The following is a 15427-nucleotide window of genomic DNA, read 5'->3' as shown; positions in this document are numbered from 1 at the left end:
CTGTAGGTGTCAGCCAAGCCAACTCAGAGCCAGGCTGTGACAAGGACAGCTGGCCTCTGTGCCAGCGTAAACCTAGCGCCAGGCATTGCTACTGCAGGTGGCTGCTGAGAGGGACAAAGCATTGAGCGCTCGTCCCTCATCCAGTGCAGCTGGGGTCTGGGACTAGTCCCGTTCTCTGTGAAACGAGTTTGCTGAGGTCCTTGGTTGTCAGGTTCCTTCAAGGTGGAAAACTGTCATCACAGTTACTCGTGGCCATGGTGCTGGTTCCATGTGATATCCATCTTTTAGCTTTTCTATGGCTGCTTGAACACACCACCTGCAGCAAGGCAGAAAAGGCTTGGCCTACACTCAGAAGCTGGAGTCACCACCTTCTTTCATTTCATCACCCTCTTGTGTGTGGTTTCAGCTGTGCAGTTTGTGAGCAGTGCATTGCTGTGAGGGGTGTATTTACCTTATATTGGCAGGACAGCAGGCTGGTAAAGGTTTTGTTGCACTGGGAGGATCTTTATGAAGACGAGTACTTAGAGGCCAAATAAACTAGTACTTCTGTGAGTGCTGGAATGGAGGAAGCCTGGTTTCCATTGGATTTCTGTCTCAGGGTCAACTGACTTTTAAACTGAATTTACAAATGTGAATTTGCCACTTACTATGGATAACGCGTAAGAATGAATGTATGGTGTGTGGTCAAAGCTTTGACTGGGCTTTGTGCCTTACCTGACTCCAGAATATCTGTGTAGACGAGAGCTTTGAATTGTATGCAGTGGGTTCTCTGGTGCCTTGCCAGGTGTGGTTGTCAACTGGCTCCTCGCTTGGTATGTTAGTAACACTGCTTCCCTCATGGACTCTCTGACTATTATCAGGGTTGTGTTCACACTTTGTTTCTTATCTCAATAAGAGCATGAATAAAGCCTCTTTTCCTCACACACTTCCCTAATGTCAAAAAGCATTCAGGAATTTGATCTCTCCGTTGCTCAAATTTGGTGAATCAATCAGTGGACTCAAAAGGTGTTGGTGGGGGAAATGGGGGGGACAGGTAGGCACACACATTACATACACACTTGTCCAGAGTGAGCGTGTAATCCTTGTACCCTCAGGAAACTAAACTAAAAGAGTAAGAAAGAAAGGAACACCAGGCATATGGTTGTTAACTGTTGTCCTTCCATAGGAAGAAGGGAGCTGAGCAGTGGCTGTTTTTCACCCCTCTCTTCTTTACAGGTTGCAATAAATGGTGCAAATTTGCAGAATGTCTTCATGCTTCTCACCCTGGAGCCTCTGCTGGCCAGAAGCCCTTTCCTGGTACTTCATGTTCGCAGGAGTAACTTAGTCGGTGATGCTTTAAGGGAGTTGAGCATCCATTCAGATATTGATTTGAAAAAGCCTCTTAAAGTAAGTTTTCCCCACACCTTTAGCATCCTCTCATCCAGGTGGCATTTCTGCAGCCTTTCAGCCCTTCACATTACCACTTTGCCAGTGTACAGTGGCTTCTCCATAGGTATAGCACACAGGGACACTTGGTCTAATCAATGTGGGGGTTGAATCTTTCTCCTCTCTGACTCGCGGAGTGTTTTGGCAGTGGACAGTTTACAGGAAGGCAAGCACGGGGTTTACTCTCTTTTCCTGGTGTGTCTGCCATATAAGAGGCAGGGCAGGAAACACTTCTGTGATATTATGCAGTCTCTAGTTTGCTTTTCTGCAGCAACAGGCCACTTAAAATAGGACATATTTTCTCTCTGAGAGGTTGCCACAAAATTCAGCAGTTGCTGTCGTGTTGCTGCTTCTGTTGTTGGCAGGACAGGTGGTTGTTTATGATTTGCATAAGGAGTCAAACATTTTCAGACTATCTGATTTGCCACCCCCTGTTCCCTTTCCTGCCAGCAGAGCACTGAGACAGGCTCATGGGTTGCAATGGATTTGGGCATCTTAGACAAACTACTTTGTGTGGCTCCCAATTAGAAAGACGTCTGATTCACTCCATCTCACTGCATCCGTGGTACTGACCTGCTTTTTCTGCAGGTCATCTTTGATGGTGAGGAAGCTGTTGATGCTGGAGGAGTGACAAAGGAATTTTTCCTCCTGTTGTTAAAAGAACTCCTCAACCCCATCTATGGCATGTTCACTTACTACCCAGAGTCAAACCTGCTGTGGTTTTCAGACACGGTAAGCCCTTGCTCTCTCCACACCCAGGTTGAAATAATACGCTGCATTTGAATGACAAGAAAGTTAGTGGCAAACTATGGGAAAGAAATGATCGTCCCCTCAGTTTCCACCCACAACACAAAGTGAGCTCTATTTTCAGTTAGTGTAAATTAGTATAGGTCCATTAACTTTAGTGGAATGGTGATGACTGTACCTGTTGAGGAGTTGGCTCTTTCTCTTTGTTCTCCTTCTATAATAAAACTTGTGTTAAGTATCAGCTGACAGGTAATAGAACTCTTATTATCATGAATGTGATAATCATGTGCTGTTTTACAGAACCAGAGGTTTAGGTCGTAATGGCATTAGAATTCTGTGCTTCCCTTGCTGTTCACGTAATTGCAACCAATCCACTTAGTCATGCATCACTATCACCTTCAGGATCTAAACTTGGTAATGCTTTATGCGAGGAAGCTCTTAAATGGCAAGAAACACAGTTTGTAGTGAAAGTTGGTTGGTTTTGGAAGGGTGGGGAGTACAAGTTCTGTACCTGTCAGATAGCATTATGGTGGAAGTGGTTTATGTCCTTTTATCTTCACCTGCATAGCTAGCAAGATGGGAAATGATATTGTCAGTCTTCCCTTAAGGTGTAGCTGCCCTGGTGGGGGTTATTTGAATTTATTAATTACGTTTTACAAGGAAGGAAATCACGTGGTACCTTTTGTAACTTGTAAACAGTATTACAGAGCAATTACTCCTCATGTTAGTGCTATAAAAACAACAAGTCTTTTGACACTAAGAATAATGATAGTGTAAGCACTGAAAATGAGTCACGTATTTCCAATATTTAACAAATATAGGCAGCCAGTCTGTGACTGCTAAGCCCAGTGTGAGTATAAATATGTGAAGGAATGAAGGCCAGTATAGCAGCACTGATGTTGGTATAGTTGCTTGGGTGGCACAGTGCATAAGCTTTTAGTAGAAGATAGGATGGGTGGTAGGGAGAGAATTGTTAAAATATTTTCTTGCAGTACATAGACAGCAAAATTCAAAGCTTTGTTAATGTCTAAATGCAGACATACGTAAAAAGGAAATAAAAGGCAGATAAGGTAGAAAGCAGCTGTTGCTCTTTCCACGGCTAATCATGGCTTACAAAAGTAATAGGGCTTGATTTCTGAATCTTCATTTCTGTGCCACAGTCTGGCAAGGAATTCACAACCAAACTGGGACCTGATGGGAGCGCTCTGATTTTGTCCCAGTTGGAAGAGCAGGGGCTGGCATCTTAGTGCGTGGGGGAAACAGTACTGTGCATTGCAGCCATAACAGTGTGTCTCACCAGGGTTTCTCTGTGTGGTTTTACAGTGTTTTGTAGAGCACAACTGGTTTCACTTGATTGGCATCATCTGTGGTCTTGCAATATACAACTTCACAGTGGTAGACCTTCACTTTCCCTTGGCTTTGTACAAAAAACTCTTGAATGTGAAGCCCTGCCTAGAGGATTTGAAGGAGCTATCCCCTACGGAAGGAAGGTATGAAAAACAAAATTTGCAGCCTTTCTGGGAAGGGAGACTGACCATCTGAGAACAAGAAATGCCAAACTGGGTAAAGGCTGTTCAGTAAAACACCTCCTGGTCCTTTTGAATGGCTGATTAATTTGGGGACCTGTGGACACAAGCCAGTGGTAAATTTCAGGTAAGGCTTGTCCTCTCCCACAGGCTATCAGATCCATCTGCTTAGGCTCCAACCTCTGTACCCACCTTCCCGACTCACAGAAACTGGTATCAACACAGCCAAAAGATACCTACCACACTCCTTTGAAAGCAGGGGTGGGGGCCTGTCCCTCCACTGCGTGATTGCATGTGTGACCCCAGATCTGAGCCTCAGCCTTTCCCCTCCAGCCGGACTTGGGTTGGCAAGCAGATCCGCTGCATGTCTTATCGTGTAGCCCAGGATGGGAACTGTACGTAGAATGTGATCTGTCCCATTCCGGAACCAGGGTAACTCTGACCTCCTCCCATGACAGAAAGAAGGGAGTTGAATGGAGTGAAGGAATGACTTTTTCTAAATGACATATCGAATCTTTTCTGCCTAGTTGCATGGGGATGTCGGTTCCCTCTAACACGGAGAGGCTGAGATCCCACTGTTTGACTGCTGTCTTCTTTTGTCTTCTGAGTTGTCGTCTGATTTATCTGCACAAAGCTACAGCTGTATTTAACAATAATGAGGTAAAATACCAGGAAGACAGCAGTAGGATTTTGAGGGATAGGAGAAGATTATTTTCTACATGATGTGGATACAGATAGAATCCACTGCCCTCTCTTCCTCCACTCTCTTAGACCTTCCTGTGGTGATGACATAAATACCTAGCAGTCCTTAAAAGCTAGAAATGTAATTCTATTCTAAGGCCAGGATCATTAAAGCGGATCCATGTACTAGGTGTGTACTTCTAACAGAGCATCTCTCTTTGAGGTGTATTTCTTTCTTGCCCCTTCAGGTGCCTCAGATTCTCTCTCTTGCAATCCTATTATCTAGATTTATGATGCTGTTTACTTTTGCTGATTTTCTTTTGCTTTTTGAATCTCTGATTTATTTTTTTTCCTCATTTCTTTCCCTACATGTCACGTAGGAGTCTTCAGCAACTTTTAGATTACCCTGGGGAAGATGTAGAAGAGACATTCTGCTTGAATTTTACAGTAAGACACATTTAACATGTCAGCTCTGTGACTGTAGTATAGTACAGTTGAAGCCCATCTACTTATTAATGTGTATTTACTCTAAACTATGTCTGTAGCATGTAACCCATGTTAATATTAAAATTCTGTGCTGTCAGCTCCCTGGTTCTTTTGAATGTGGTCATGAAAACTGAGCTAGTAAGTAGATTAAACAGAGTGGTTTTCAAAATAGCCTTGTTGTCACTGTGACTGAAATGCCAGTGGCCAGCTTCTCACACTAGACAGCGAGAAGTAGATTCCTAAGTCCTCCTTGAAAATGGCAGTTAGGCTTTACCACCACCAGGTCAATTCTTGAAATGCTAACACAATTCAGAATTTTCCTTGCTGTCATAATATTAGTACTTTTTAACTTAAAAATTTATAGTGAGTGTACTTGGCCAGACTTTCTTAGAAACAAAATGCTGGAGGCTATTGCTAGGAGACGTGCTGAGGTAGTCAGCTTTCCTGTGCCACTACGGCAGTAAAAGAATTTTTTTTTTCTAGCTAGTAACCTACATGCAATAGTTTCTGTTACACAGCGGAGATTACCTAAAATTAAGAGCTCGATTTTGATGTACCTTGGAATATCAGGTACATCCCTCATCACGTGCAAACACTTAGAACCTCACAGAGAGATACGGCATCATTATTCTCTACGCTGTGTTTTCCTCTGACTCGGGCAGGGTAAGGGCTTCCTTGTTTTAATGTCTTCGCTTTAAAGTCCTGGTGCTCTAACAGGTTGTGAGTGATGGGTTCATCTTAAGCTTGATCTGGCTTCTTGACTCTCTGCCCAGGGTAGAACCAAGGTACCAGAAAACAGCGCTACACACGGAAGAAAACCTTTCCTGAGCTAGGAGAGTGTTGTCCATTTCCTTGTTTCATAAATGAGAGCACACAGTGTCTTTTAGATTAAACTCACCTCTGGAGTGAGTCAGACCTGGGTCTGTCTGTCTCATGCAGGTCAGAGCTGCAATTCAGGATGAGGTGATGAAGCCACAATGATGGTAACGCAGACTGTGTAAAAAAAGAATACTTTTCAAGTAACACAAGAGATTTTTCTCTTTTCGCATAAAAGGGTATTCTTTCTCTTTCTTGTACTATATACTGCATAATACGTAAAGACACACAGATATATCCGCTAAAACTTCGAATAATTGACTGATATCCCAAACCTTGAAATTAATAATTTGAGAAATTTATGTGTCAAAATCTGAGTCTCTTGTGTATGGCAACTTGAAAATTGACCCTTTTGCATTTTCTCCACATGGCCAGTTTTGTACGTACAGAATATATGTTTGTACTGATGTCATCCTAGGCCAGGCAAAAGCAGGAAGCCATCTTTCAGTGAGAGCAGATGAATTAACCTGCTGACCTTCTGTTATAAAAAAAGGAGTCATTTTTATTGCCAGAGCACATGGGCATAGTTAAATACAGTTTTTACTTATTAATCTCTTGGATTTTTTCCCAGGAAATTTACCTAAAAGAATAACTTTTTTCCTTTCTGAGTTTGCGTTTAGGCTTAATAGCAGTCCTACAGCAAATGTAAATGATGGAAGGTGGTGAAGCACGCAGGGCTTTTGGAGCAGAGAAAAATTGTTCTGCTTTTCTCTGGCCCAGCTTTCACATGCCAGTCATCAACTGTGAAAGAGAGCTCTGTATCTTTCTGCAGGCATATGGCCTGAAAAATACTTCTGGTAAAATTAGTTTTCCGGTTTTGTATAGATCTGCAGGGAGAGCTATGGTGTGACAGAGCAGAAGAACCTGGTTGAAGATGGAGATAAAATTCTGGTGCGGAAAGACAACAGGTAAGTGGGGCATATGTGGGCATGGACTCATACTTGGGGTGAAGTGAGGTGCAATGCCACAGAAAATTTGGCTGAGGTGAAATGTGGGAGAGAATTAGAAGTCACTGCGAACAATTTCCAAGACCAGTTGTTCAAAAGTTGCTGGATGCCAGTGGCGCTTGAATAAAAGCAAGTTTTCATCATCTTTCCACCAATGTTTGGAAAATGTTTCACGCTTTTTGGATGGATGTCTTCCTTATAAAAGGTCTTCATATAGACCCTTGGTAGTTTTCTCATGGTAAATAGAGACTGCAAATGATTTTGGCCCTTGAAGATTAATCTCCCTGATGGTTTAAAGAGGAACTGTACGTGACCAACAAATCTGAGCCTGGCAAATTGTTTATACTGTTAATTCTGGATCCGGAAACACTTTCCCTTGAGTATGCCTGAGGGAGGACCGCCATCCCCGATTGTAGCCATAAGGCCCTACTGTACATAGATTTCTTTCCTTTTGACCGAACATCTGAGAGTTATTACTAGCACAGCTACCGTTTCCCCTCCCTTTTTTTTTTTTCCAGCTGCTAAACTATTTTCTTCTCATAATCCTGTAATTGGATTTCTACAAATGCCTTTATTCTTTGAAGAGCGTGCAAATTCTTTCTCTGCTGGCGAAGCGGTGTGATCCAGTGACTAGTGAGCAGCATGGTTAGGGGCTTGAGCTAGGATTGCTGAAGACCTTACTGGCAAGCCTGGAGATGAAGTCATTTCCTATTAATCTGATTATTGAAAAGGGTTCTGATTGTGTCTAAAGCCATTGCTGTAACAAAAGCTTTGTCTGTATTACCTTCTTACCTACTTTACTACTGCCCAAAAGGCTGCGATTTTACAGCTAAATAGCTGCCCCTGTGCAAAACCCACGTGGAGATGGAGCAGTGTAAGTCTGTCTCCCTGCAAAGAGAAGGTGGGCTTCAGGTAAATAGAGGACAGTTTCATCTTCACTTGCGACAGAGAAGTAAAGATGAAAATGCCAGTGATAATACCCTTTTGGTTTTTAGGCTGGGCATGTACACTCAAAAGAAAAATGGCCATTTTTCTACTGTGTGCCATACTGGCCTAGGGGGAGGAACAAAGATTTCAGCTGAGCACATGTTTGGGGAGAGCACCCAGGTTAGCTCCTATTCTGTTAATAAGTCAGGATAGGCAACAAGAGAAGAAAATCCTTAAGGAGAAAGGCTAGTGTGTAGCTCCACGGGCTTAACGCATTCTGGAACGCAATCGCTTCGTCTTGACCAGAGTTTTGAACTCAAGCTAACCTCTAAATCCAAGTCTAGACATAGCTGTCAATTCATCCACCTTACAGTGCTTAATGACTTCCTCCACCCCTACGTGCAGAGGCCAGGGACCAATTTGCTGCCCTCTTGGCCTGAATAGTCAGCTGTGTGCACGCCGTTGGGCACTGCCCTTCCTGCTTGGGGAAAGTTCACTGGGAACGGAAGAATGCGCAGGATTGCTTTGACTGAAAAATGCCAAGTAGGAAATGTCCATGTTTTCCGTTTCTCCTTTGGAGTTCATATTGGGTGTCACAACATAAAACGTTCTTGATAAAGGGTTCATGACTGTAACAGCCAGAGAGTTATTAAGCAACAGTTAAGTGCTTAATCAGCTTGGATTTCCCTAACGCTCAGGTGACTATCAGGAAAATGACAATAAAACAAATGCGCTGGAAAATAACCCCCCTTCACTGTATGATTTCTTATTCCAAGTTTTCATGTTTGTCAGTCTGCTTCTTTATTTTTCTTTTTTTAGTTTGTCACCCATCCCTTGCTGCTTTTACGTAGCGTATCCTCCACCAAAAAGTCAAAATATTTATTTCAATTGTGACCTCCTCAGCTAGAGACTGAGGTATGGGATTCCATGGTGTTCCCTGATCTGCTTATGGTCTGAGTGCAGGTGTGAGCTGTGCTCGAATGTCAAGCAGAAACGGCAGCTCCATCCACAGAGAACGGTCTCGTGCCCCAGTTTGCCACATTGCCTGGTGCATTATTGTCAGCTGTAAAAAAACCAACCAAACAATCAAAAATGTAATACAGGGGAAATGTTTTAAGTCGTTGCACAAATAAAATGGTAGTGTTGCACTCAGATCATGGTGCTTTGAGAACAGGAAAGAGAGAATAGAATAAAGATGCTTAACCTCCTAACAAAATCCAGAGACAGGGTTTGGCCAGAGCCTGACACAAGTTTCTTGCCAATGACTGCAGAATGGTGTTTTTATTTTAATGCTGTTCTTGGGAACCCTTGAAGCAGAACAGCAAAAAAGGGTTGTCATTCTCTTTGCCACATACTCCAAATGCACAAGTCCTGTGTTTATTTAACCAGAGTGCAAAGGCTGAAGAGGAGGTTTCCTAAGACTATTTTCTTAATCTGTAGTAAGGGGTGTTCCTAGATTTCTTTTAATTGCTCTCTCTTTGGGGCCAGGAGGGAGGGAACTGGCCGTGCAGTTTCAGATCAAGACTTTGCAGAGCAAGATTTCCTCAATCTGCCTCTAGGCGACAGCTTTGGCTTTGGAAGTGCGGAACCACTGGCAAGACTTGTTGGGGATCGAGTCAGCAGCAGCTGCCTCTGAAAATTCACAGGGTACCCAACTAGGGCTCCGTGAGGCTCTTGTTTTTGGAAGTGGGTAGTCTTTTGGGCACTGTCTGTTTGATTTGGTTCCCTCTTCCCAGCAGAGCACTTGCTCGCAGCAACCTGGCAGTCCGAGGTCATTGCAGGTGGGCACAGAGCCCTGCACTGAGTGATCCCGGACACCTGCAGACTGAGAAGAGCCGTAGGTTATTTCCTGGGGTTGCAGGAGCTGGGCCAGGGGGTGGGCATGTTCCTCTGGTGACTGAATCCTGAGATTTGCTTAACATGACCTCTGGGTGGGAACGGGTTCCATGGGGAAGAGCGCTCTGTTCCTGACAGCTTCCCAGCGCTTGGTGCCACCCTGGCTCCCTCCTGGTCCCGTGGGCAGCTGGATGCAAGGCCACTGGGTGGGTTTACTGGTAGTATAGAGCCTGGGCTGCTTGGGGACCTCCCATGCTGCCACTGCCGGGGAATAAGCAGACACATGGTGGTACTTGCTGTCTAATTCTTTGTCCATGTTGCAGTGACTCAGGTCAGTGAGAGGAGGGCAGTGGGTTGAACCCGTGGAAAGTTTGCAAGACACATTACAGGCAGAAACAGGAAAACTTAGCAGTGCTGCTGCTCAGGCATATGATTAAAAGTGCTTTCCTTTGCCTGCTCTCTCTCAATGCACTAGGGAAGAATTTGTTGAAGCCTACGTAAATTACATCTTCAACCTCTCCATCCATGAGTGGTACACGGCTTTTTCCACTGGCTTCCTGAAAGTGTGTGGTGGGAAAGTCCTGGAACTCTTCCAGCCCACAGAGCTCAGGGCCATGATAGTTGGAAACAGTAACTACAACTGGGAGGAATTGGAGGAGGTAAAGCTTCCCTCTTGTCGTATTTTTCTTCTTTTTCACGAGTACCAGGATCGCGCAATTCCACGAGGTGGGCACTAGCCTGGGACATGAGATGCGATGAGCCACAGATGTCTTTTTTTATGCTTCTTATACACCATGTCATCATTCACATGAAAAGTTTCTTACTGGGCTGTCCTGCTACTGATAAAGCTCAGGGAGGAAATTCAGGATGTGAAAGGATAGGGGAGAAGGACTTCCATCTGCTGTTTTTAGGGATGAAGCCTAAGACTGAAGGGAAGAAAGAAAACTGGGGTCTTCACCTACAGTAAAACTCACTCCACTACATGAGGGCAAAAAGTACACAGCCAAGGGTTCAAAGGGGAGTCTGGACACAAAGTAAGAGTTGTATCCTCTCAAAATGCATAGATCAGCAAGTTTCTTGCTCTGTCTCAGCCTCAGCAGTAAAAGTGGGTTTGCTGTGCAGAGCACACGATCCTGTTCATGAGCGCAGCCTGTGAACAGGTACTCCAGCATTCCTCACGCCACGTGTAATTAGCTGAATAGCTAGAAGCCTAAAGCCTGCCTTCCACATGCTGCTAGGAGAACCCAAGAACCCTTTACTGGGTCTTTGCGCCATGCTAGTGCCCGTGGCCATCCTGTGCTTCATTTCATAACTGTCAGACATCGATCTGATGTCAGATACCAGAAGAGATCAGGTCTGGGTTCTGCTTAGTCTTTGCTTTTTAGTGCCAGATGAAATGATGTGACTTTTTGTTTTTCAATAGAGCGCTGTCTATAAGGGAGACTACACTGCGACACACCCAACTGTGAGAATGTTTTGGGAAACCTTTCATGCTTTTCCCTTGGAAAAGAAGAAGAAATTTCTCTGTAAGTATCTTGCAGTGGTGCAGAGCGTTTCCTGAAGTTGGAAGGCCTAGGTGGGAGCGTCTGCAGAGCTCCAGGGTTATGCCACATTGCATTAACTGCTAGAAGATGATCCAGCATGAATGGCTATCTCCTGAGTTATCTGCTAGTCACGTAATCTGTTTTCTCCCTCTCTTGTTTTTTTTTTCTTTTTTTTCTATTTACTGTTCTTTTTTACCCTCAAAAAATCACTGAGTGTTATCTGCAGACCAAGGTCCAATGCAGTCTCTGACAAGGGAGCGCAGCATCCCTCTGTTTGCATTTCCAGGAGGTGAATTCATAGTGGTCCCCAGCGCTGGTACTTACTCTGGTTCCTTCTTCTGCAGGCTGAGCTTTCAGGCATTGCAGCACTCCTTTTAGGTGCAACGGGGCAATTGTAGGGTGACCGCTGAGTGGAGAAACTGGTGTATAATGTGGCAGGAAAATGAGACCACATGTTGGGGTGACTGGGTAGCAGATACCTCCCCTCTGATGACGGGCTCCTTGAGCTAATATGGTGGGTGGTGTGCTGAGAAGGAGAGGAAGTCCCCTGTAGAAGTGGCCTTGGGAAGTGCTTTGTGTGTTGCTTCAAGTGTCCCAGCCACCCGCAGATGTGAGCTGCTCTGTGGGGGTCACTTTGTTTAGGACAGAAGGGGAGAGGAGGAGAAATACGTGGTTTCAAGGGCAGGTGGTTCCAGGTTTGTTGGTACAGCCAGCACCTTTTGCTCCCTTGGGAGTCCTGGTGGACACCAAGTTGACGGTGAGGCAACAATGTGCTCCTGCTGCAAAGAAGGTGAGTGGTGTCCCGGGCTGCACTGGGGGGGAATGTTGCCAGCAGGTCAAAGAGGGTGATCTTTCCCCTCTACTCAGCACTGGTGAGGCCACACCTGGAGTGCTGGGACTGATTCTGGACTCCCCAGTGCACAAGAGAGACATGGACAGACTGGAGAGAGTCCAGCAAAGGGCTGCTAAGATGTCTAGGGGACTGGAGCATCTCTCCTGTGAGGAAAGGCTGCGAGAACTGTGACTGTTCAGCCCAGAGAAGAGAGGCCTCACAGAAGACTTCATCAATGTGTATAAATACTTGAAGGGAGGGTGCAAAAAGGACAGAGCCAGGCTCTTTTCAGTGGTGCCCAGTGACAGGACCAGAGGCACAAACAGAAACACAGCAGGTTCCTTCTAGAACATCAGGAAATACTTTTTCCCTGTGAGGGTGACTGAGCACAGGCACAGTTGCCCGGGGAGGTTGTGGAGTCTCCGTCCTTGGAGATGCTCAAAAGCTGAACACAGTCCTGGGCAGCCTGCTGTAGGTGGCCCTGCTTGAGCAGGGGGATTGGCCCAGAGGACCTCCAGAGATCCCTTCAACCTCAGCCACTCTGTGATTTTGTGACTGCTGGAAAGGTAAAGGCTGGTATTCCTACGCGGGTGTTTTTTCCCCCAGAGAAACAAGCAGTCGACTAGTTGTCCTGCATGTTTGAGTTTGAAAAATGGTTCAGCCAAAACTTGCAGGCTGGAGTTAGCAGTTGTGTAGAGGGAGTCCTGGGAGCCCCTGTTCCCTGAACTGCGGTGGCAGGGACAGTGCGCGAGGGTCACGCTCAGGGGGAGCACGGTATGATGGGGAGCAGCATGGAGGAACCAACCCTGGTCCCAGCATCGAGGTGTTGTGCCTGGGAAGGGTGGCAGCAGGGAGGATGGCTGGGCTCCCTCTGCCTCTTCCCAAGGATGCAGCCCTGGCTTTGCTCCTTTTTATCCTGCCTGGGCATCAGAGGGAGCTTTTAAGGGAAGGAGGGGTGCTGTGGGCCACTTTATTTTCTCACCTGCACACCCAGCAGTGGCCTTGCTTCCTGCCTCTGCTCTCTTGCACCTCCCCTGGGAGGCCAGCCGTGCCCTGCATGGAGTTCAGTCAGCGTTTTGGCCCCTCCAGGCAGGGTCCCGTGGGGCGGGTGGGGATGGTGCAGCCCTCGGTTGCCTGAACTAAGTGTCCAACCTTCCCTCTGCTTCTCCTAGTGTTTCTGACGGGCAGTGACCGCATTCCCATTTACGGCATGTCCAGCCTGCGCATCGTCATCCAGTCCACCGCCAGCGGGGAGCAGTACCTGCCCGTGGCACACACCTGCTACAATCTCCTGGACCTGCCCAAGTACAGCAGCAAGGAGATCCTCAGCGCCCGGCTGGTGCAAGCCATCGACCACTACGAGGGCTTTAGCTTGGCTTGAGCAGTGCGGGAGACGCACAGACGCTTGGGTACGGAGGGAAGAAAACGATGGGCTTGGCTTTATTTTTGTAAGGGAATGGATCAGAACGTTTTGCGGGAAAATATAATTATTAGTAGTAATAATAGATTGAGATGATGCCGTCTCAGCCTGATGCTGCCAGCGTTTTGTGGGGCTTCAGCAGGGAGAGGCTATTGCTTTGAATTTTCTCATCTACTGAACAAAATCAGTTCAGTGGATGTTTTTGTTGTTTCCCCTCCAACTTGACATCACTGCCCTCCCGGCAATTCCTTGTAGTTTGCTTTTATCGCCCCAACACACACACACAGACTTACCTCTCCTTTTAACCCAGTTTAAATATTTTGATGTTCCTTGCGTTTAGGCTATGGTGGAAATTGAGGATGAAGTCGTGATCTCCTTTTTGAAAAGCTGTGATTTCCCCCCCACCTTTTTTCCCACCCTTTTTATGTGCAAGCTGGTTCTTGCTTGCTTTGAATGGAAGTATCCCCTCTGCCCTTTGGTCCTTGGCGGGTGGTACTGGGCTGGGACGTCATTTGTGACCCCCAGGGCAGTGTATTAGTGATGGTACGTGCTCTGCCTTTTTGCACTGGGATGTCTGATGGAGAATATGATGGTTTGGGGCGGGGGGGTTGGCTTGTTTTTCCTCACTTGTCTCAAATTTTATTTCCAAGCAATGTCTTCTTAAAGAAGCCTCAGACTCCTCTGGAGCGGAGTTTGTGTTCAGGCTTGTGGAAGGACAAACCCTCCCTGTAATACGGGGTTTCTCAAATTACATCTCTCTTGTCTTGGGTTTCTATCTTGGCAAGTCTACAAGTTAGAGGGGTGGGCTTTGCTGAGCCCTGTTTTTCCATCTGAACAGACCTGTTATTCCAATCCAAGGTGAGGTGGCTTCCTCCAGAGGAGTCACGTGTGTGTGAGTGTGCGTGTGTGAGCCTGCGGGGGTGTGTGAGCTGTGCACAAGCTCTCCAATCTCATCAGGTGAGGAAAAGAAACAAGCATGAGATCCACATTTGAGTGATAAGGCTCTGTTTGGAGATTGGTTGTATTTTTGCAGTTAGTTAGGGTAACTTTATTTTGCTGTTTCAGAGGAGCCCTTCCACGTGACAGCTGTTTTGCTGGGGGGGGGGGTGGTGTCTAAAGGACAATCTGTATGAATTAGACTGGAAATGCACACTAGGACTTGAGTGGGCAAAATCGTTTACCTGAATCTATCCTGTAAGATTGGAGAGCCTTTATCCTCTTTTCCCCCATCCCACCCCCCCCCAGTAAATGAAGTTCGAATGATTCCCCCCATTTTTCAGGTCTTGATGTAAATCTCATTTTAAGCCTAGGGTGGTTTTGACATTGACTTGTTTATTAGGACATAGTATTTATGCACCACGTTCAATATAAAGTATTGAACTTTGCACCTCGTAACAAAAGGTTTTAGGCTTCTGGGTTTTTTTTAAGACAAGCTGTGGGCTACACTGAGAGCCCTCCAGCCTCTTTCTAATGCAGCATTGAAGACAAATACACAATTATATCAAATGTTTATTTTCGATGTGTGTGTACATAGTACAGTATTATGCAATAAATTTGATGTTTAATTCTGACCGCGTGGCTGCCTTTGTGTCAGGAAGCAGCGGAGGGGCTGCTGCAGGCGCCGGCTCTGCTGATGGTCTGGCCGTGCCTCTGCGCAGCTGGAAGACGGGCGCTGCTTTCCTCTCCCCGGCCCTGCTGCTGGGGAGCACCCCAGCCTGACCCCTTGTCGCTGCCTTCGAGCAAATGCTGACCTTCCCCTTCCTCGTTGCTAAATCAGAGCAAGGCAGAGCGGCAGCCCCAGCCGCGGGGGACTTTGCGTTCTCCACAGACAGAGCAGGAGGAGTTGTATCTGCCCTTTTACAGGGACAAGTCCTCTGTGGGAGAGCTGGGAATTGCGGCCAGACCCGAGTCTCTCCATCCCTTTCCCTTCATCCCCGCATCCCTGGTGTTTCTCCTCCTTTCCTCCCACCTCGCAGGCAGCAGGGCGCGCGGTGGTGCCTTTCCTCACGGCACTGAAGGCCACCAAAGCACTCCAGCCCGTGGCCTCTCCTGCCCGGCCCCACAGCCCTGTAGGTGTAGGCAGGACCCTGGGGACAAGGTCGCCATGTCCCCTGAGGTCCGAGCACCCCGAGGAGAACAGGAGCCCAGCTGGGTGCTGGAGGCAGCGAGGCCATGGCAGC

General features: G+C 46.5%; 1 protein-coding gene across 4 annotated transcripts in view; it reads left to right on the top strand.

Annotated features, from left to right (window-relative positions):
• Window positions 1-14818, top strand: part of HERC3 (HECT and RLD domain containing E3 ubiquitin protein ligase 3) — a 54887-nt gene extending 40069 nt beyond the window's left edge. For 3 of the 4 annotated variants that reach the window (XM_063337211.1, XM_063337213.1, XM_063337210.1), the window contains exons 18-25: window positions 1216-1386; window positions 2014-2157; window positions 3496-3662; window positions 4760-4826; window positions 6567-6649; window positions 9927-10110; window positions 10875-10977; window positions 13000-14818. In XM_063337211.1, coding sequence (XP_063193281.1) covers window positions 1216-1386; window positions 2014-2157; window positions 3496-3662; window positions 4760-4826; window positions 6567-6649; window positions 9927-10110; window positions 10875-10977; window positions 13000-13208 — 1128 coding nt within the window. In that variant the 3' untranslated portion in view covers window positions 13209-14818. Of the gene's footprint in view, window positions 1-1215; window positions 1387-2013; window positions 2158-3495; window positions 3663-4759; window positions 4827-6566; window positions 6650-9926; window positions 10111-10874; window positions 10978-12999 lie in introns of those variants that run through there. The other variant, XR_010071408.1, reaches the window with a different exon arrangement.
• The last annotated feature ends 609 nt before the right edge of the window (window positions 14819-15427 follow it).

Source organism: Chroicocephalus ridibundus, chromosome 5, assembly GCF_963924245.1.
Source record: "Chroicocephalus ridibundus chromosome 5, bChrRid1.1, whole genome shotgun sequence".
NCBI lineage: Eukaryota > Metazoa > Chordata > Aves > Charadriiformes > Laridae > Chroicocephalus > Chroicocephalus ridibundus.
The sequence above is the reverse complement of the archived record's forward strand: the minus strand, read 5'-3'. Positions and strand labels throughout refer to the sequence as shown.